Here is a 22,051-nt window from a genome sequence, read left to right as displayed (position 1 = left end):
CTAGGATCCCAGAATAATTTATTTCATGACTTTTGATAGATCCATTAGGTCTCACATGTATATGGCTTTTGACCCTCTTATCTATCTCACACGCAATTATCCTCTTACCCCTGTGGAAATTTCCCAATGTGTCTATGTGTTGTACAACCTATGAGTGTGTGCTGTAGTTTATGTCTCTTATTCTATGTGTCCCAACCCGTCTTTTCTCGCGACTGTTGACTGCACAATATATTCATCTCACAATCTCTATGTGTTGCTATGTGTATCTCTTTCTTGAAACTTTATCTATAGAGGTGACTTTTGATCGGACATTAGGTCGCATACGTATGCAACTATAAGCGATTTTCCAGGGGTCATAAAGCCCTTGTTAACGGCCTATTTATCTGTTGCTCCTTGTAACTTTTGACAATAATATCTGTATCTCACTCCGCCATATTAGGTTTCCCTTCTTCAATGGTGTCACGTCCTGACCAGCAGAGGGAGTAGTTGTGTAGTATTTTGGTCAGGACGTGGCAGAAGAAGTCTGTGTATGTGTGTTCTGGGATGTCTGTTTCTATGTTGGTCTGTGTGGCTCCCGATCAGGGACAGCTGATTATCGTTGTTCCTGATTGGGAGTCATATATTAGGAGTGTGTTTGTGGGTTGTTGTCTTTAGCACTGCTGTTATGTGTATAGCCTGCTAAACTGTTTCCTGTCGTCGTTTCGTTGTTGATTGTTTTTCTGTGTTCACAGTCTTTATTTAAAATAAATATATGATGAGCACGCAACCCGCTGCGCCTTGGTCTTCTCTGCACGAAGACAGACGTTACAAATGGATCATCAGACCTAGATTTGCGCCTCCGGAAGATCTGACCATCCCCTCCTAGGTGTATTTAGACAGATGACCTATATTAATGTAATCATGTCTCTGTCCTCCTCCCTCATAATTATATTACTATATTTTGCCTTCCAATTTACGAATCTCTCCTTATGTCTTTCAACCCTTTTTTATGTTTTTCGGTCTCACCATAAGCTAGTTTTGTTTTCTGCAGTGGCCATAGTTGCACAGGGTCATTTCAAACCCTGCTTCCTCCTCCTGTTTGGATTTATACCCGATTCCTATCTTCCGTTTGCACAGAATACTTGGTTCCCTTTAAAACATTTTTCTCTACACAAAATCATAAAGACAGGTCACCAGATATAAACCCCTTTCCGGATATTTCCAGCGTCTAACACCCAGAGTACATTAAAATCCTCTAATCGCTCCCGCCTTTCACTCTCACATCAATCGCTTTTGACAAGTGCTATCACTCATTCATCATTTAATGTAATCTTACAGGTGCTATCCCCCAAAAAACTCAATAAAGCACACTTACCTTGTTCTGCAGCTGAGATTTCAATGTTGGTAGAATCTCGTCACCGCCTCTGTCGCATACCAGTTTGCCACCGGCCTGAAAAGAACCCTCAGCAAGGGGCCAGGTCTTTAATCTATGGATATTTCATCCGCCCGTGCACGAATCCAGCCTCTACTAGACCTTTATGAGACTAACGTTCAGTACATTAATTATCCATGCTACATAACTACTAATTAATGATGGATTATTGATTCATTTACCCTTATTAGATAATTCTCTTATCACATCCTTACCTCCAAGCGTACTTTTCTGGACTCTCTGGACTAAAACCTAATTATGATAAGTGTACAATATTACATATTGGAGCTTTACAAAATACAACTTTCACATTACCCTGCAGTTTACTTATAAAATGGGCTGACGGTGAAGTAGATATACAAAATATATAAATGAGACTCTTCACATTGAATATCAATAGAAAACTTGTAAAATAAACAAGGTCCTGCTACCATGGAGAGGTCAATACTTGTCTATTTATGTTAAATTTGCCCTGATTAACTCCTTAGTCATGTCTCAGTTTACTGACTTACTTATGGAGCTGGCTACTCCTGATGATTCATTTTTCAAATCATATGAGCAAAAAATTATTAGATTTATCTGGGATGCTAAACCAGAAAAAAATAAAGCATGCCTATCTATATAATGAATATGAACTGGGTGGGTTGAGATGATTAAATATAAAAGCACTAAACCTCTCTCTAAAAGCTTCACTTATACAACTGGTCTGCCTGCCCAAAACAAAAGATCAACACTGGAGGAATAAAAATAGCCGAAATAGGAAAGTATACCAGTTTCATTTGAGGACCAGGATATTTTATAGCTGTGCCATACAGATTGCAAAATAGTTAGGAAGAGATTTTTGATGTACTGATTCCGTGGTACAGGGTTTATGAGTTGATATATAAAACGACGCAAGATTCAAGACTTTGTGCTGTTCAGCTAAACTTATTGTACAGAATTCTTGCCGCCACCAAAATGTTGAATGTTTGTGGCATACAAATATCACAGCTCTGCAAATTTTGGTGTGAGGATAAAGAATCAATAGACCATTTGTTTTGGTATTGCCTCAGGTAGCCTGCTTCTGGTCTCAGGTTCAGGAATGGCTAGAAAAGCAGAGCATTAGTATAAAGTTAGAAATAGCGTTGGTGGGAGATCTGGAGAGACCTGGTCAGTCAATTACTAATATGCTAATACTCTTAGTAAAAGTATTTATCTTCAACTCGCAATGGAATCTATTTCATTAGATTGATTCAAGCTGTATGTTAAACATCACAACATAGTTGAAAGATATATGGTGCGTATAAATCCGAACAAGGGGGCCAGCAGAGATAGGTGAGCTAAGCGATGCTGAGCGATGCTAAGGGTTGGGATGTGGAATTGGATACAAGTGGGAGTGGAGTTGCTGGGCGGGGGATAGAATGACAGTCAAAGCTAAAAGTAAAAAAATGACAAAATAAAACAAAACATAAGTAAGTTTGAATGACACTGATGGGCACAGTTGTTACAGATAATGCCTGGTTGCCTGAGGCTGCCTGAGGCTGCCTGAGGCTGCCTGAGACTGGCTGATGCCTGAGGGCTGGTGGCCTGGCAGTTGGGAGCTTGGGCCAGTGGCTGATAGGTTGCTTGTTCAGGTACCATTTTTTTGACCTTGTGGGAGATCTGTTAATGTGCCCTTGAGCAGGCCATTGACCCTGGTTGCTGCTGTGGGTCGCTCTGAATGGGAGTCTGTTAAATGACTGAATGTGATGTAGATTTTGAGCAGTTTCACTGCAAGTAGATTGTATGTTTTAACGTTCAATAAAAAAATGCAAAGTCCTGTTTTCTGAGTAAAAAGTCCACAGTCACAAAGGAAGTGTATGTAAGCTTATATATTTTTAATCAATGATCAACATTTCACCATGAAAATCATATTTTATGAAACACAGGAAATCGATAAGACTTTGGTCTTGTTTATTCAGCAGCTTCTTTTCCCTGTAAGAAGAAAGAAATAACAGAATGGATCAGTATTAATAATGAACATGATAAATATATCAACACTTGGAAATAACAGAATGGATCAAGCATTTAAGACTCAGTGCTCAGCTTGATTTTTGATTATATCCTTTCATTAAAAACATGTATTTACCCTGTCCTGAGAATTTGATCTCAGAGATCCTAAATACATTTGAGTAAAAGGTCAGTATTGACCTCTGTGAAGAATGAATCATAGGTGGTGTTGATGTGGTCTTGTTTGAACATCCGTCAGGTGTAGGATTAGCAGCAGTTCTGTACCTTTCCGCTGTCGCGGCTCTTGGCTCTGAGCTTGTTGACCTGAGTCTCAGCGATGTCAGCACGCTCCTCAGCCTCCTCCAGCTCATTCTGAACCTTCCGGAACTTAGACATGTGCTGGTTGGATGCTTCCTCCTGGGTGAGGAAAAGAGAGGGAGAGCCTAACATCAGTATTGAATGTTTGAAGCTTCAGGTAGCAAATTAATATATATTTTTTAAAGGTATTTTAACGTTTTTTTTTTATTGACAGATTTAGAATAGCATTGTACAGTGTATATACAGAGATAGATGATATAGCAGAGAAAGTGAGTGGTGGAACAGAGGATCAAACTGCTGCTTCCAGGACCATGTGATCCAGGAGAGTCAGCACTACCACCAGACGAGCCCACGGCACAAAGCTAAATAATATTCAACCCCCTCTCCTTTAAATTGATAACACATAGGCATAAACAGGAAATTGGCCAGTGTTGATTTTTCAATGTAACATTTAAAGTGTTGATTCAGGAGTAAAATTCACTCTGTAAGAGTGAAATTAACACTCAGTGGTATAAACAAACACCCAGTGTTGCTGTTAAAAACCCCAGTTATTGTTTTACACTAAACCACGCCCATTATTATCATATTTCCCATCATGCTCTAGTGAATGTTTTGGGTTGTTTATAATTCCATTTGTTTTTATTTCATTGACTGATTCATCTTATTTTACACAAAGATAAATAACAGTTTTTTCTAAACCAATTCAATCAGTTATAAGATGTATTGGTCTAGGTGGTCATGTTATTAACTTTCCTAACCCTGATAGTCATTCTGAATGCAGTTTTAAAAAATCTAACTTTCCTAACTCTGTCTCGATTCCAATAGGAATGTTGACTGATGTGCAGTAGCAACACTTAAACTGTCTAGACATTAAGTTTTGTAATGTCTACTAGGGAATGTAAGCTTTCAGAGGTTTTGACTAAGTCTGTGACTCACCGCTTCCTCAGCCTGCCTCTTGTAGGCCTTCACTTTCATCTGCAGCTTATCTACCAGGTCCTGAAGTCTGCCAACGTTCTTCTTATCCTCCTCAGTCTGTGGGAGAAGTTAAAAGAATCAATAGTCCATAGTTTAACACACAAACCAGTGTGCTTTAGTGTGTGAAGAATGCCCTTCTCTTACCTGGTAAGTGAGCTCCTTGACTCTGCGCTCATACTTGCGGACTCCCTTGACCGCGTCTACACCTCTTCTCTGCTCGGCCTCCACCTCAGTCTCGAGCTCACGCACCTTTGTGGAAAAAATAAACGTAGGCATTTATGTGAGGTGGTGAAGTCAGATGTAAGAAATCTTTATAAAACAGAGGAATGTTCTTCGACTGGTCAAGAAGTGTTGTCTGCTCCTACATCTGCATTTTAGTCATTTAGCAGACGCTCTTATCCAGAGCGACTTACAGTAGTGAATGCATACATTTCATACATTTTTTCTCCATACTGGTCCCCCGTGGGAATCGAAACCACAACCCTCGCGTTGTAAACACCATGCTCTACCAAATGAGCCACACGGGACTTCCTATGTACTTTTATAATTTTAATTAAAGGGGTCTATAATGAAAACAACTACTTTACATGATGTAGGTGGGTTATTAAGAGAAAAAGCCATTACACAATGACCCTGTGTATTTTTATATGATCAAATACATTTCCAGCAATCTGTTTTTCAATCCACCCTACTGTTAACTCACCCTGGACTCCAGTTTCTGGAGCTGCTTCTTGCCTCCCTTCATGGCCAGATTCTCAGCCTCATCCAGGCGGTGCTGCAGGTCCTTGACTGTGACCTCCAGGTTCTTCTTCATCCTCTCCAGGTGAGAGCTGGTGTCCTGCTCCTTCTTCAGCTCCTCAGCCATCGTGGCCGCCTGGAATGGTAGTTAGTTTAATTTATGTACCAACTGGCACCAATCATAAAGCTCCTTTGAGATCTTTGGTGTGGTTAAACCAGCCCAGCTACCACTGGGCCTTGGGGACAAATATAGTTCACGTAATTCAAGGACTCACGTCAGTGATGGCTTTCTTGGCCTTCTCCTCTGCATTCCTGGCCTCCTGGACAATGTCGTCCACCTCTCCCTGCACCTGAACCAGGTCAGTCTCCAGCTTCTTCTTGGTGTTTGCAAGGCTGGTGTTCTGAAGGAGGAAACAAGGCGATTTGTTTGACTCTCAAGAGAAGGTTGAAATTATGAAAATCTAAAAGCAAGCACTGTTGAATTCTATATGTGTGTAAACAGTATGCTTGGTTGAGTTTCATTAGAAATGGCTTTTGACCCGTACCTGGGAGTGCAGCAGTCCGACACGCTCACTGGCGTCCACCAGCTCAGTCTCAGCAACTTTGCGGCCTCTCTCTGTCTGCTCCAGAGCAACTCTCAGCTCCTCGATTTCAGCCATCATCAGACCGTTTCTGCGCTCCACCATGGCTGCCTGCTCCTTCATATCCTCTGCGGCACGGACGGCATCATCAAGGTGCAATTGGGCATCCTGGGGTTCACAATGAATTAGGAATTGTGGAAGTAGAGCGATACGATCGGTGAGAGAAATGTTAATGGGTAAAAATGTTCCTAATATCCCTACCTTTCTACACTCTTAGAATTAGTGGTGATTCAAGGAACCCTGGAGATCCTCAAGGAACCCCTAGAGTTCCTCAAGGAACCATTGCTAGTCAATGGTTCATATTTTCACATTTGGTTAGTTGAGGGGTTCTTGGATAAACCTTTAATGGTTCAATGTAGCAACGGGTTCATGGAGGATCCCTGGAGTGGAGGCAAGGCTTAGTAGGGGCATGGCTTTAAGATAGATTGTTTTGAGGCCACCTGTTAGAGTAAATTGTATTCATGTTCATCTGTTCTGTTGTATTGTCATCACATGTTAAGGTTGAACACTGACAGTTTTGTTGTTTCAATGAGGCCAGTGGAGGTGTACGAATTCCTCAAGAGCAAATCCCAAAGTTGGACTATTTACAACCTTCCTATGGTATGTCATCAGCAATTAAATAATGATTATATTAGAATATTTCAATATGCATAAATATTCAATAAACATTATAATTTGCAGTATACAGGAATGATATTTTTGCTAACGGATGACAAAAGATAACCCTCCAATAAGCCACGTCTCCAATCTGATAGGCTGCCACCTCTATAATATATTATTAAATAGGTTCAAAATGTAACAGCTCCAATCACAAAAAGGTTCCGGTTCCAGAGGGGTTCCTCTAAGAACCTTTTTCAACTGGAAAGGTTCTGCCGATGCAGCAACCCAAAAGTTTCTTCCAGGCACCTTTACTTCTAAGAGTGTACAGTATATTAGTCCACTCTATTACATTCCACTGTTCTATTCTTTTCTACTGATTCACAAAACAAATCCCTCCCCATGTTCAGGTTTTTGAGCCTGATGTCCCAGTCCCTTTACCTTGAGCTGTCCCTGGACGTTCCTCAGCTGTTTCTGGGCCTCAGCGGCCTGCCTGTTGGCATGGCTCAGCTGGATCTCCATCTCATTCAGGTCTCCCTCCATCTTCTTCTTCACCCTCAGGGCATCATTCCTGCTCCTGACCTCAGAGTCCAGGGTGCTCTGCATGGAGTCAACCACCCTCTGGCTGTTCCTCTTGATCTGCTCCATCTCCTCGTCCTTCTCAGCAATCTTCCTGTCCACCTCACCCTTGATCTGGTTCAGCTCCAGCTGCACACGCAGAATCTTGGATTCCTCGTGCTCCAGTGTGCCCTGGACAAAGAGAAGCAGTCAATCGAATTGTGCTCAATATGTTTGGATGTGTAAATCAAAAGGATTTAAATACTGTGTATATGACGACAATAAACACCAATACAGGAAGCATTGGATTGTAGTTGGTATTGGCAAGTGTAACACTGCTTTTCCTATCAAACAGCTGTAGTTTGTACCTCAGCCTCCTCCAGAGCGGTCTGGATCTCAGACTTCTCTGTCTCCACGGTCTTCTTGGCCTTCTCCAGCTCATGGATGCTCTTGCCAGTCTCTCCGATCTGCTCAGTCAGGTCAGAGATCTCCTCTGCACACAAAAACACAGGAGCTGTTTAGACTTGGGAGATTTTCACAGTAGGTATCACCAATGCACTGAAGTTTATATTGAATCATAATAACAGTTCATTAATGTACAGCACTTCATTCTGTCTTGCTAATCTAATTGCCCTCCACATCATTGGTTTGTTCAAAGGAATACCAATTACAAGTTCCAAAAAATATATTTTAAACTTCACATGAACATTCTGAGATTGTTAAACATTTATTTTGATATAATGTTAATGATTACAGTTGGTTCCATTTTCAAACACTGGTCAAACATCAGGCAAAAATAACTGCTGTCAAATGCTCACGTTGCAGGTTCTTGTTCTCTCTCTTCAGAGTCTCCAGATGATCCAGAGCCTCCTCGTAGGAGTTCTTCATCTTGAAGAGTTCAGTGCTCATTGAGCGAGCCTCCTTCTGAGCTCCTTCCAGCTCAGCCTGGCCCTCCTCATACTTCTGCTTCCACTCTGCCAGAACCTGGGCAAATCCATGGGATTTTCATTACAACTCATTGAAAGAGAGTTTTGAATCAGAAATATGCTACAATTATACTACATCTGATCAAATAGCAGACAGGAAATATCACCCTAGAGTGAGGTTTATAAATGTTCACCTTGTCAAAGTTCCTCTGCTTCTTGTCAAGGTTGGCGGCCATGGCGTTGGCTCTCTCAACGTCAATCATGAGGTCCTCCACCTCTCCCTGCAGTCTCTGCTTGGTCTTCTCCAGGGAGGCACACTTTGAGTTGGTCGCCTCAATGGTCTCCTCAGCCTCCTGCAGACGCTGGGCCAGCTTCTTCCTGTTGAAAATCAGAGGGTGGTGTTATGGTGCGTCATTTGTTGTGAAACAAATGTTGCACTACATATTGAAGTAACATTTTCTCAGATCCCACTACCACCCTCACCATCCACACCGTTTATTTGAGTTTTTTTTATTGTGTGCAACTCACTTGGCCTCCTCCAGCTCCTCTGTGCGTTGGATGGCATCAGTTTCATACTTAGTCCTCCACTGAGCCACCTCACTGTTGGCCTTGGACATGCCGCGTTGCAGCTCTGCCTTGGCCTCCTGCTCCTCTTCAAACTGCTCTCTCAGGAGGTCACAGTCATGGCGGGCAGACTGGACACCATGGGCCAGTGCATTTTTAGCCTTTGAGAGAGAAAGAAAGAAATACAAAGAAAGATTAGAGACGGAGAGTAAAACAAATGACAGTAGAAGTCTCTGAGGGTGGCGTAGAAACAGTCTATGTGAAGATAAAGCTCTAAACTGTGGCAGGTGGTTTCCTTTTTCGGTCCCTTACCTTGACCTCCTCCTCAATCTGTCTCTTCAGCTCCTCCACCTGCTGGGTGAAGGCTTGTTTGCCTCTGGTCAGCTGAGACACCAGGGCTTCCTTCTCCTCCAGCTGGCGGCCAAACTCACCTGCAGAAATAGAGGGACATCTTGTTATCTCTGTTCTCTAAGATAAAAATTGTATTTTGAGGTATCATAGGGCAGAAACTACGTAGACTGAATTTACAGCCCTCAACATGTTATTGTGTACTACTGAGGTGAACTATATTGGTTTGTTGTTCATTGTTGATGGTACCATTTTCTGTCAGGAGTCTGGCCCTCTGTCCGCTGATGTCGTTGACCTGGCGAGCATTCTCATCATTCTTAGTCTTGATCTCACTCAGCTGGTCCTCAAGAGTACGGCACATCTTCTCCAGATTGCCCTGTTAGTGAAACATATGGGACTGTCAACTTCAGTTTATTGAATGGTAATGTAGTTGACCCTCCTCATCACTGCTTGACCAAAACATCACTACTCACCTTAGCCTTGGCGACAGCCTCCATGTTGCTGGAGAGGTCATCAATCTCCATCTTGTACTCACTCTTCTCCTTCTCCAGCTTCTGTTTGACGCGCTGCAGGTTGTCGATCTGCTCCCCGAGCTCAGCCACACTGTCGGCCTGCTTCTTGCGCAGAGCAGCGGCTGTGGCCTCATGCTGCAGGGTGGACTCTTCAAGATCACGACGCAGCTTCTGGAACTCAGCCTCGCGCTTCTTGTTCATCTCAATCTGAGCAGCAGTGGCGCCTCCGGCCTCCTCCAGTCTCTCGCTGATCTCCTCAAGTTCCCTGGAGAGATCGGCCCTCTGCTTCTCAACCTTAGCCCTGGCAGCACGCTCAGCCTCAATTTCCTCCTCCAGCTCCTCAATACGGGCCTAGAACAGGGGGTAAGAGCAGGGGGAATGAACACTACAATACAGTTGAAACCATTGAACCTCAATACATAATAATAGCATGTACTGTATATTTAGTATCAATGTGTTAATACATAGCCAGTTACACTAACATATTTACTATATTCATTAGACAGTCTCCCATTAGACAGTGTCCCATTAGACAGTCTCCCATTAGACAGTGTCCCATTAGACAGTGTCCCATTAGACAGTGTCCCATTAGACAGTGTCCCATGCAGGAACCAAACTAACAACGGTAAGAAGCAACATCTTTACATAGAAAGAAGCACCAGGAAGTAGCACCATCTTCCATCTTACTGAGCCATCAGAATCCACCAGGAAGAATATGTGCTACCAGAAAAATGTGTCAGTTATTTTCCTGTACTGGAGCTTAGATCCTGTACTGTACCTGCAGTTCCTTGATCTTCTTCTGCAGCTGAGCTCCCAGAGACTGCTCATCCTCTATCTTGCTGAGGAGCTGGGTGGTCTCAAACTCCTTCCTAACAAACACAAACACGTTGATTGCAAAGTTAGTTTAGGTTAGACAGCGTAAAGGGAGCCTATATTACCATTCACTTTGCTTGTAAGAATCACATACAGTCCAATTCATAATTATAAGAATGAGCCACGAAGAGCCATTATGTTGATCAAGATGGCAAGAAATACTGTAGTAATTTATTTGTGCTTACTTCTTGATTTTCTCATCAGACTGCTGCTTGTCATTCTCCAGGTCCATTATGGACTCCTGGGCCAGTTTCAGATCTCCCTCCAGCTTTCTCTTGGCTCTCTCAAGGTCCATACGGAGCTTCTTCTCTTGCTCCAGAGAACCCTCAAGCTAAAAGAAAAAAACACACATATATTGGTCAAATCTAAACAACTGTAGATAATATCATCTTATATACTATCATGTCCAAAATGTCAAACTCCACTCACGTCGTCCACTTGCTGTTCCAGCTTGGTCTTGGCCTTGGTCAGAGTGTTGACTTTGTCCTCCTCTGCCTGCAGGTCGTCCAGTGTCTGCTGGTGGGCCTCTTGGAGGGCTTTCTTCTCCTTGGTCAGCTTGGCAACACTCTCATCCATAGACGCCATCTCCTCTGTCAGGTTTTTAACCTGAAAACGGCCACAACAAATGTAGGCTTTGGTCACTTCACCATAAATGGGAGAATTAATTACATTTATAATAGAAATGTGTCAACAAGTTCTGTACTATAGACTTAACACTAGATGGCACCGTAGTCCATGCCAGTGTACTGAATTGGAATCATAAATGAGGGGGGAGCAGAACATGAAATGGTTGTGGGGAGTACACCACAACTGAAATTCGACTATTTTTTTTCTTTCTTTATTTCCTGCAGCCACAAAAAGCCTTGAATTCCAATTCTGTTGAGCCATGTTTTGAGTTGATTATTCTTTGGATTATTGTTTGGTTAGACTGTCTACCAGACCTTGTTTTCAGTGGCGTGCTTCTCCTTCTCCACTTTGGCCAAGGTGAGCTCCAGGTCATCAATGTCCTTCTTCAGCTCAGAGCACTCATCCTCCAGCTTCCTCTTCTTGGCAGTCAACTCAGCATTCATCTCCTCCTCATCCTCCAGCCTCTCAGTCGTCTCTTTGAGTTTGGCCTCCAGCTGGATCTTGCTCTTGATGAGCCCCTCACACCTTTCCTCAGCATCGTTCAGATTCTCTGAATCCTGGTTTCAGAACAGGAGAAAAAATCTGTAGCCTCACTTTGTGTATCAATATATAGACTTCATTTAGTCAAACATTTCAGAGCGAATCAATTTAAATGTATGAAATATAAATATATACCATGGGCAATTTCTTGAGGTAGCCACAGTGTGCGTGTGTTCGTATGTGTGTGTGCTATTGTGTATGTGTACTTGTGTGTCTAAATGTGCTCTGATGAGGCCTGTTGCTCACTCACAGATGCGACTTGAAGCGCCAGGTCATTCTTCTCCTGCACCATGGCCACCATCTTCTCCTCCAACTCCTTCTTCTTGGCCAGAGCCTTGGCCAGGTCCGACGTCATCTTCTCATAGTTCTCCTTCATGTTGGCCAGCTCCTTCTCAGTCTCAGCGCTCTGCAGCAGGGGCTTGATCTTGAAGTACAACTTCATCCATGGCCAGGTTTTCACATTCATGAATGAACGGATGTTGTACTGGATGGAGAAGATGGAATCTCTGGTCCACAGAAAGGATAGAGTGACATGGTGAGTGACAGGGTGAGTGACATGGTGAGTGACACGGTGAGTGACACGGTGAGTGACATGCTTAAAGATCTCCTCCAGTGTTTTTTTTTTACTTTTCCAGTGTGAAAGTGATATCCCAAGTATAAATACAGTAAAGTACACACACTAAAGGGTAAAAATATATGTTTTGAGGAAAATAGTGTTTTTTAGACACAAACTTCAAGGAGTAGGGCATTCCCAGTATTCCTTAACTGGAAAAGTTTTTTTTTTAAATCACTGGATGACTTCTTTAAAGCTACATACTGCGCTTCGAAGAATAACAAAACGGGGACCCCACCACTTTTTGAATACAGCTGAGGAATGGGGCTAGGGAAATGTAATCCCTCTTAAACTTATATACAGCACTCTAGATGAAAGGACTGACAGGTGATGTTAAGATCATGAGGCATTTCATATTATTCCAGAATGAATGGGTAAAAATCACTTATTTAAATAACAATTGAACAGCTTGCTAAATACCAAACTGCTTCTTTAATAGAATATTATAACATGTACTTTCTCATCCTGAACAACTCACAGCATATTCACTATGAAATCATCATACATTACATACAGGTGGTTGACAGAATTGTTTCCCAAGATGTCTACTCTTCCTCACCTCCTCTCCATCATCTTGGTGAACTCTCTCCTCATGAGGAATCCACGGCTGAGAGCCTGGACCATGCCGACCAGAGAGGCCAGCTTCTCATCTCTCATCTCCTCCAGGACACCCAGCAGACCGGCTTTGAAGAACACCTGACACAGGTTGACATGGTCAATTATGGAACCAGTCAGGTGGTAACAGATAGAAAGGGTGAATCAAAAGAGAGGAACCAAACCACTAGATTGATTTGAACAACATAAACATTGTAATCCTTACAAACAAACCATGGGATAGGTTGTTTATGAGTTGTAAGTTATTGTATAGTTGTAGATTAATAATGTACACTGACATAGATAACTTCAGAGATACCATTCTGACATAAAGCACAAGATAATTCATTGAGTACAATGTTTTTTTTAAACATTTTTAAGAAATAAAAAAAAGATGGATAGATCAACTGGAGAGACGTTGAATGGTTAGAGTTTACATTATCATTGAAGTTGTGTTTTATTGTTAGCTTTTGCTGGGGGGTATTTGACTGACCTTGGTGTGTCCAAACTTGTAGTCCTCGTGATTCACATCAATGGACCCAAGCAGCTTCTCAGAAGCCTTCTTGTTGTCCATGAACTGGCCCTCAGGGATGACACTGGCATTCAGTACTTTGTACCTGAATCAGGAGAAATGTCAAGTTGTAATAGGTTGGTTATATTACGTAACATAATAAGGCTATTCTGATGTTGGGATAACCCTTAGAGAAGATATGTGTGTGTGTGTGTGTGTGTGTGTGTGTGTGTGTGTGTGTGTGTGTGTGTGTGTGTGTGTGTGTGTGTGTGTGTGTACCTCTGCTTGAAGTCAGCATAGATGATTCTGCTGGGGAAGCCCTTTCTGCAGATCCTGATACCCTCCAGAACACCATTACACCTGAGCTGGTGGATAACCAGGAAGTTCTCCATCAGACCTGGAAACACAAACCAAGTCTCTTTAAATACTCATAAACAGGTTAAAGATTGGTTTGTTAATGTTACTGATACGGTACTGACAAGATGTCATATTTAACGCAATGTTTATTGTACCTGGAGTCTTTGACTCGTTGGGGATCAGGCAGCGTACAAAGTGAGGATGAGTGCTCCTCAAGTTGGTCATCAGCTTGCCCAAGTTCTCCTGTAAGAGGGTTACAAACCATGTTCTCAGAAATCATTTCTGATAATCAGTACACCTTTTGAAGGACTGAATATCCACATTTTAAAAGCTCACCCTGAACTGGGAGGACACAGTCTGCATGGAGCCCCCCTTCTTCTTGCCTCCTTTCTTGGTTGTATCTGTTGTAATGGAGTTCAATATAAAGGAGACAATCTCAGGTTAACTTCACACGTATCTTAATGCAAATGCAAATGCTGCCAATGTGATTGTGTAAAATAACACCTATTGTATGAGTAAATTATCCAGTAAATCACCCAAAGAAATCATGATACATTTAAAGACTCTAAAGCAGCAATCAGCAGTTGAAACAATAACAAAGCATTCTCCCTGCCCCTGTTTCAATAAATACTGGGAGATGGTCTGGAGAAATGTAACCACTCAAATTCATTGACAGAGCTATGAATTAAAGTACTGACCATCTTGTTTTTACTTTGTTTACAAACATTGGAGTAAAACAAGCTCATATTTTGGGTTCTAATGGGGTACAATGGCTGAACCAAGCTGATGTTCTTGAAGACAGTGATTTCCTTCAAGAATGAATGAGTACATATCTTTATAAGTCCACAAATGGATGTAGCAACTGCAGATTGACCCTTTAAAGAAAATGTGTGACTGAGTTGTAACTAGTTCTTCATGAAATCTTTTGATGTGCTGCTAGTCTTACCCTCAGGTGGGGCAGCGACATACAGGGTAGCCATCAGTTTGACTGAGGACTTCCCGTACAGCTGAAGAACTGAGTCGTTCAGAGGGTCCTTGTTCTTGTCCAGCCAGCCAGTGATGTTGTAGTCCACAGTGCCGGCGTAGTGAACCAGGGAGAAGTGGGCCTCTGCCTTGCCTTTGGCAGGCTTGGGCTTCTCAAACGCCTTGTTTTTGCCAAGATGCTGGTCATACAGCTTGTTCTTGAAGGAAGTGTCTGAAGCCTTAGGGAACATGCACTCCTCTTCAAGGATGGAGAAGATGCCCAATGGCTTTACGAAAAGAGATGTACATCAAATTAGTGATATTTACATTAAGAATCACATGTATTCTTTTAGCAAACATGCTATTATCAGAGTATCTTCATTTAGGGGCCCATAATAGGAAACATTTTGAGTTCTCAACAGTCAGATACATTGTACCATGTGATAATATCTCACACCACTCCATTTGAGCTTTGCTGTTGAGGTCCATTATAATCCTGACAGACAGCTTACCTTCTCAATAAGCTCAATGCAGGCAGCCAAGTCCATGCCGAAGTCAATGAAGGCCCAGACAATTCCCTCCTTCTTGTACTCCTCTTGTTCCAGGACGAACATGGTGTGGTTGAAAAACTGTTGCAGTTTCTCATTGGTGAAGTTGATGCACAGCTGCTCCATGCTGTTGTACTGTTGATGGAATTTCAGAAGGGATCATTTTATCATCATACAAGGCTGTAATCCCTCTCAATCACAACTAATTGTCTTGTTCTGGTCTCAGACTCACATCAAAGATCTCAAACCCGGCAATGTCGAGCACACCGATATAGAACTGCCTTGGATTCTTGGTGTCCAACATCTCGTTGATACGGATGACCATCCACAAGAACATCCTCTCATAGATGGACTTGGCCAGAGCCGAGACTGAGTTATTAACCTGCAATGATAATACCTCAAATGAATACATGAGATATTGACCATGTCTAGTGATAAGGTGAACAGAGCTTGGGGAAAACAACATCAATATTCAAAACAAGCAATGCACTCATCTATCACCAAAAGATTTATGGTGCTCAGAAAAAGATAAATGCTGTGTTTGACTGCCTTACCTGAGGCACAGTCTGTCCCTTGGTCACATACTCGTTGCCGACCTTCACTCTGGGGTAGCACAGACCCTTCAGCATCTCAGCTGAGTTCAGGCCCAGCAGGTAGCCGATTTTATCAGCCACTGGAGAGAGAACCAACATCAACAGACTCAGAAACACAATATCACTTGATTCTGAGGTCACACTGACCAAAGGGTTTGGCCAAGTTTTTGGGGGTTAGGTTTTGATTTGAATCCACATCCATCATTTTAAATCCTTTCTGGAGGTTGGAATTTGGTCTCAATAAATGATCTCCTGCCGGACTTTGATGAGGCTCTGTCTGTCTTACGTGTCGTATATCTATGAGTGGGACTGGGAATGGTTATAACACTCTACATATTGTTTATCTATGAGTGGGACTGGGAATGGGACTAATTCTCTACATATTGTATATCTATGAGCGGGACTGGGAATGGTTATAATGCTCTACATATTGTATATCTATGAGTGGGACTGGGAATGGTTATAATGCTCTGCATATTGTATATCTATGAGTGGGACTGGGAATGGGACTAATGCTCTACATATTGTATATCTATGAGTGGGACTGGGAATGGTTATAATGCTCTACATATTGTATATCTATGAGTGGGACTGGGATTGGGACTAATGCTCTACATATTGTATATCTATGAGTGGGACTGGGAATGGTTATAATGCTCTACATATTGTATATCTATGTTTGGGACTCACCCTCTGTGCCGTCTGGCTCAGCCTGCTCCTCACGCTGCTTCTGCTTGAATTTCAGGTTGCCATGGTGCAGTACAGCTCCTGTCAGCTTGTAGATGCTAACCTTCTCATCATTAGTGAAGCCCAGGATTGTAATGGCATCCTGGCATTAGACAGGAAGTACAATGGTGATGAACTGAACGGTAGTTTGCTCACATTCAGTATACCATAGTTCTGTTTTTCGCCAGAACACATGGGATGGATACATTTGACTGGCTTCTCAGATCCACATGATTACACTTCGCCAACACTAGTTCACGACAGCACAAAATACATTTTACACAGTTCCACAGGGATTTAGTGACACTCTCTTGTGGATGTCTTACATGTACAGTACGTGCCTCAAGGTGAAGTGTGAAGGTATGAAGAGTTCCTTGAGTCACATGTCTAACTAACTCAAGGCATTGAGAATCAAACAAAACAAAATACATGATAATTCCCTGCTGCCACCAAGTTGGGATTGCACAGTGCATTCAGTGTGTATGGTGGTCCTACCCATTCCATATATAAAATATCATTAACCCTTTGTTTGACTCACATCTGTGGCATCCAGCTCTTCCTTGTCGTTGATGCTGGCCACAGTGATCTGACCCTGGCTGCACATGGGGAAGTCGTAGGGGTTGGTGGTGATGAGTGACATTTCTATGGACAACAGAGAATGTCTTGTCAGTTAAATCTCTTAGATTTCTGCTGTCCTACCTTTACAGTATCTCTCTCTCCTTCACTCAATAGATGGATTCAAGTATTTTATATCGCTGTTAGGGTTTCAAAGTTATCGGCGGTAATTTACCAAAGTTCCCGTAATCTTCAGTAATTTTGTCAATTAACAGAAAATCTATCGCAACATATCGTAACTTCGGTAATTCATATTTTAATAACTTTAAAAAAATGTATTAATATATACAATTCTTCATAATATTTGCTTTTGTTTAAAAACTGCCCCCAGTTTGATGCCTAAACATTGACAACAAACATATAATCAAACCAAATGTGTAAAATAATAAAATAAATGATATTTCATGCTGAAACCCTCATATTAAACACCAATGGTATTCATTAAGTTGATGGTTAATATCTAGGATAATGTTTTACAGCTTCGTCATTGTATTTTCTATTTTAAATCATAGTATTACGTTATTTAATATATTTGACATGTGATAATGTCACACAGAGGGTCAGAGATAATTACAGACCCATGGGATCATCTGAAATACCCCAAAGGGCCACTGGATGTCGTATGATAGATTACATCAAATCCTTGAAAGATACATTCACAACACTTATCACAGTGCATTACTTGATAAATCTTTCCCAACGACCTGACCGATGTCTAGATGCCTTGTTACGTTGGATGTACTCATTGTAATAGTATTAATAGTGTGGACAATGAATTCCACAGATGGGGGTGGAAATAATTGATCCTGTAACTCTACTTTGCCTTACCAACAATCTCAGGTTTGTGATTGGTCATCATCTGGAAGAAGATGTGGTAGCCTCTCTCATCGGGAAGCTGGAAGGACACTCTGGACTTCTCTAGCAGGTCTGATAGAGAAAGAGAGAGATATTGACAGAGAGAGAGAGAGAGAGACAGAAAGAACATGAGATAAATATTATCTCCCCAAAAAATCTGTGTGAATTTAGTAAAGAATTGAGAAACAATCAAAATCAACTCACAGGTCTCAATGTCAGCTTTAGCCAGTTTGCTACCTTGGAAGTGAATCCTGATGAATTTACCCTAAAATAGAGCATGGGGGTTAGAAAGAGGTTCACTAAATACATCTAACATTTTACTTTGATTGACCCCTTTAAATGTTAGTTTGTTGGACATCTATTGATACAACAAAAGGGAAATACTGAAGTACATTTGTCAAATATAAGGTAACTTTCCCAGTATGCCCTTCACACTTACAAAGCGAGACGAGTTGTCGTTCCTCACTGTCTTGGCATTACCGTAAGCCTCCAGCAGAGGGTTAGCAGCAATGATCTGATCCTCAAGAGACCCCTGATTGAGACAAACATAAGTTGCTCAGAAACTGGTAAAGTAGTAAAGTTAGTTATTCTCGATTGCTTGATCACAGCCCACCAAACTGAAATGTGTTAGAAAGGTACAACCTACCTGCATTTTGCCTGGCTCTGCTTCCTTCTTGGCACCAGACACTGCAATGGTGGCAAAGTACTGGATGACACGCTTTGTGTTGACAGTCTTTCCTGCACCGGATTCTCCACTGGTTAATATGACAGAGAAAGAGGGTTTTTAGTAACATTTTTGAATGTTAGATTGACTTTCACTAAGAAATAACATTGAAAAATACACTGTTGACCTGTTTTCTTTCATAAGTAAATCATTAACAAATATCCCACTCATCGACTCATTCCTATGCATAGCCTAATCCATTCATAATGTCATGTATTTTCATCACTGCCAAGTGACACAACATATTACAGTAGAAACATTTTATCAAGTGAGATTTTAGTAAACAACTTACGTAATCAGGACGGACTGGTTCTCCTGGTCTGTAACAAAACAACATATTGATTATCATACTCAAGCAACATTATGGGGACATTATTGAATTCATAGCATCATCATGGATTTAATTTGGAACATTTTCCATTCAAGGCCAGTGAAATCAGATTTTACCAGCAAACTGTTCTAACATAGACTAGAAAACAGTAGATACCTCTCTAAAGCATATTTTAACTTCCATCCATCCACCCACCCACCCATCCACCCACCCACCCATCCATCCACCCACCCATCCATCCATCCATCCATCCATCCATCCATCCATCCATCCATCCACCCATTAGAGCTCATACCAATCTGCATGAACTGAAAGGCGTTGTCAGAGACGGAGAAGATATGGGGTGGAGCCTCCATCCTCTTCTTCCCTCTGTAGGCGTTAACAACCTCCATGTCGTACACAGGAAGCCACTTGTAGGGGTTCACCGTGGCACAGAACAGCCCAGAGTAGGTCTGGATGAAAGAGAATAAATTAAATTAGACATTAAATTACATTAGACAAATCAGATTGACGTTTACATGGATTTATGTGAGGATGTGGGTGTACTATGGTATAGTAATGTAGGTCTACTGTATTGGTATGTTTTGGTTTCTACCATTACTTTATGTGTAGTACTGTATGTGTGTATCTCATGTTCATGTACGTGTGTGTATGTTTATACAGTTATCTTACATAGATCATCCATGCTGCATAACGCTCTTTGAGGTTATACAACACAGAGGCTTCATTCAGGTAGGTCATCATGGCCATGTCCTCAATCTTATCGTACTTAGGGGGGTTCATCTGGTAGACATCTGCTTCTTTGAACTCTTTTCCTTCCTGAAACAGTCAGAAATATACATTATACACAGATCAAACTGGACAGGACTGAATTCTCTTTGCTCATTAAATACAAGTTCAATCTTTAAAAAATAACTGTTTTAACTGCATACCCCATCTTACCCAACTACTTTGTTATCAACCACCGACACACATGGTGATTCTTAACAAGTCAGTATAGAAAATGCCATGCTATTTTTAAACAGCAGCGATAAAATGTATGTGTTTGAAGGTTATATTTTGCTGTTATATTCTGCTGCTGTTCATTTTGTCTATTGGCATGTTTTGATCATTTTGATGTTCATTTCAAGACATAGAGTAATTTGAATACATTTCAAATCAGACTTACCTCCTTAGTGCCGTTAGGATTCGTGACTGTCACAGTACACTTTCCTTCAGTCCTGGCAGTGACCAAACCCTTAAGGTAAAGCTCCTTGGTGTCTGCGACATAGCAGGCGTTCTTTGAATCAAAGGGTGCGGTTTGTGCCTCCATCCTCTCCTTCTCAGGCTTACGGAGGTATATGGCAGCCTTGCCGTAGATTTGCATCTCCGCGTCCGTACTCATGGTGACGGATCACTAGGAAAGAGATGAAACAAGAAACATGATTGACTCTGTGGTGCTTCCTCCACAGTCAACAGAGTTGTGAGGGGTTTCTCTCACAGAAGATTTGTCACTTTTCTTATGAATACTCAAACTATGTCTCACCTTATTTTTCCCCTCCTACAGATGAATTTGTACTTCTTGGAGGACCCTGGGAAACATTAGGGTGTTGTGAATACGCACAAGTCTAAAGCCATATAATTTAACCCCAGAAGAGGTAGAAAACATTTAGAATGATATAATTCAACACAATCATTACAGCCTTGTCCAATTCAACTACAGGTGCATCTGGTAACTTTCATTTTCCTGGTGACAACTCACTTAACTACACATTCTGTCAAGAATTCAAATAAATACCCCTGAAAACACAGTTACATTATAGACCAACCCCTCAATTTGCAAACAACAGGAGCACCACTTTGGCCTGTAAATAAAAGCTACATGTTTCAAGTAAAACACATTTAAAGTAAAAACATTTTAAATGAAAGTCAGTTGATTGCATATTGTAAAATCGGACAATGCAGAAATAATGTAAATAACTAACTGCAGAAGTCAACTGAAACAGTGCAGTTAGCTACTGCCTCACATGCTGAGCGCTAAGATGACACAAATGTAAACATCTGAGGAGGTGGAGAGTCTTACCACAGAGAAGGAAGGTATCTGACTTATGGATGCTGGGGTCTCTGCCTGCTTATATCTGGTTGAAACTGTCAACCAAGCAAAAGTTAATTATGGACCGCTCTGGTAAAGGAAATGGATTGGATGAGAGACCTCTGTATTTCTCTGTCTCACTAACGCCACCAACTTGCAGGAGAACCACCCTCCCATTAAATTACTTTTTAATGTAATATTTGTCTCTAAATTGAATTGAGTTAACATCAATAAAAGATGTCATTACTAATAATTATGACAGTATCAAAAGTTTGAGGTATCAGATTGACTCCAATGTTTCTACCCTAAAATACTGTAATTGAGTTCCTGTTAACCCATTACCACTAAAAACATTTCAGAATAATCTCACCTTATTTAATTCAATTTTAGTTACATTCATTTTTGTGATCAACTTAATATTTGTATTTTGACCATTTTTTTTTATACTTTGCTTGTAAACCAATCTGAACTGTCTCCTCAATCACCTCATACTTGTGATCTATCATATTAAATACATATTTAAAAGCTTCAACAGAAACATTTAGGCTTTCAATTACAGCTCATAAAAGTGTTAAATCAACTGTGTAGTTATTTATCTACAGTTTGATTTATTGAAGATGCTGCAGGAGCTTTTAATAGTCTCACATTTCAGTTGTCTAAAACGGTCCAGGAGGATTCTTAAGGCTTACATAACATCAGTACAGTATTTAAATCATCTTATCCACTCATATTTCTGACAGCCATGTAGCTGCCTCAAACTTTTATTACACTCTGAGGTAAACCGTTTAGCAGCTGGCTTCTATAAAACTGCTTTAAAATGAATAGGGGATAGTTACAATAAAGTAACAGATTCCTTTCCATTTCCATTACATTTGAATTAATCCTTTACAATACAGTTTTAATATCTTTCTAACAGACAGCTCTAGCAACTTGTGAGGGAACCACCATCAGCAG

The 22,051-nt window shown here is 41.3% G+C and overlaps 1 protein-coding gene across 1 annotated transcript; it reads right to left on the bottom strand.

The window, feature by feature from the left end:
* Positions 1-3,326: 3,326 nt before the first annotated feature.
* Positions 3,327-21,107, bottom strand: LOC115152725 (myosin heavy chain, fast skeletal muscle). Its single transcript, XM_029697482.1, has 41 exons — positions 21,089-21,107; positions 20,552-20,597; positions 20,195-20,422; positions 19,699-19,845; positions 19,322-19,478; positions 18,988-19,015; positions 18,618-18,726; positions 18,411-18,503; positions 18,176-18,236; positions 17,945-18,043; positions 17,040-17,143; positions 16,466-16,604; positions 15,737-15,855; positions 15,415-15,564; positions 15,147-15,317; positions 14,618-14,921; positions 14,008-14,072; positions 13,827-13,914; positions 13,594-13,711; positions 13,297-13,420; positions 12,769-12,905; positions 11,847-12,102; positions 11,371-11,613; positions 10,859-11,035; positions 10,615-10,760; positions 10,335-10,425; positions 9,518-9,907; positions 9,294-9,420; positions 9,009-9,127; positions 8,661-8,857; positions 8,327-8,510; positions 8,025-8,190; positions 7,575-7,699; positions 7,090-7,398; positions 5,956-6,159; positions 5,686-5,811; positions 5,376-5,546; positions 4,817-4,921; positions 4,634-4,729; positions 3,665-3,796; positions 3,327-3,364 (listed from the first exon to the last, which is right to left on the bottom strand). Exons 3-41 carry the CDS (start codon positions 20,408-20,410, stop codon positions 3,344-3,346), a joined length of 5,814 nt encoding a protein of 1,937 aa, XP_029553342.1. The 5' UTR covers positions 20,411-20,422; positions 20,552-20,597; positions 21,089-21,107; the 3' UTR covers positions 3,327-3,343.
* Positions 21,108-22,051: the final 944 nt, after the last annotated feature.

This window comes from Salmo trutta, chromosome 18, assembly GCF_901001165.1.
Source record: "Salmo trutta chromosome 18, fSalTru1.1, whole genome shotgun sequence".
NCBI classification, from domain to species: domain Eukaryota; kingdom Metazoa; phylum Chordata; class Actinopteri; order Salmoniformes; family Salmonidae; genus Salmo; species Salmo trutta.
Note: the sequence above shows the minus strand (reverse complement) of the source record. Positions and strands in the feature narration are given on the sequence as shown.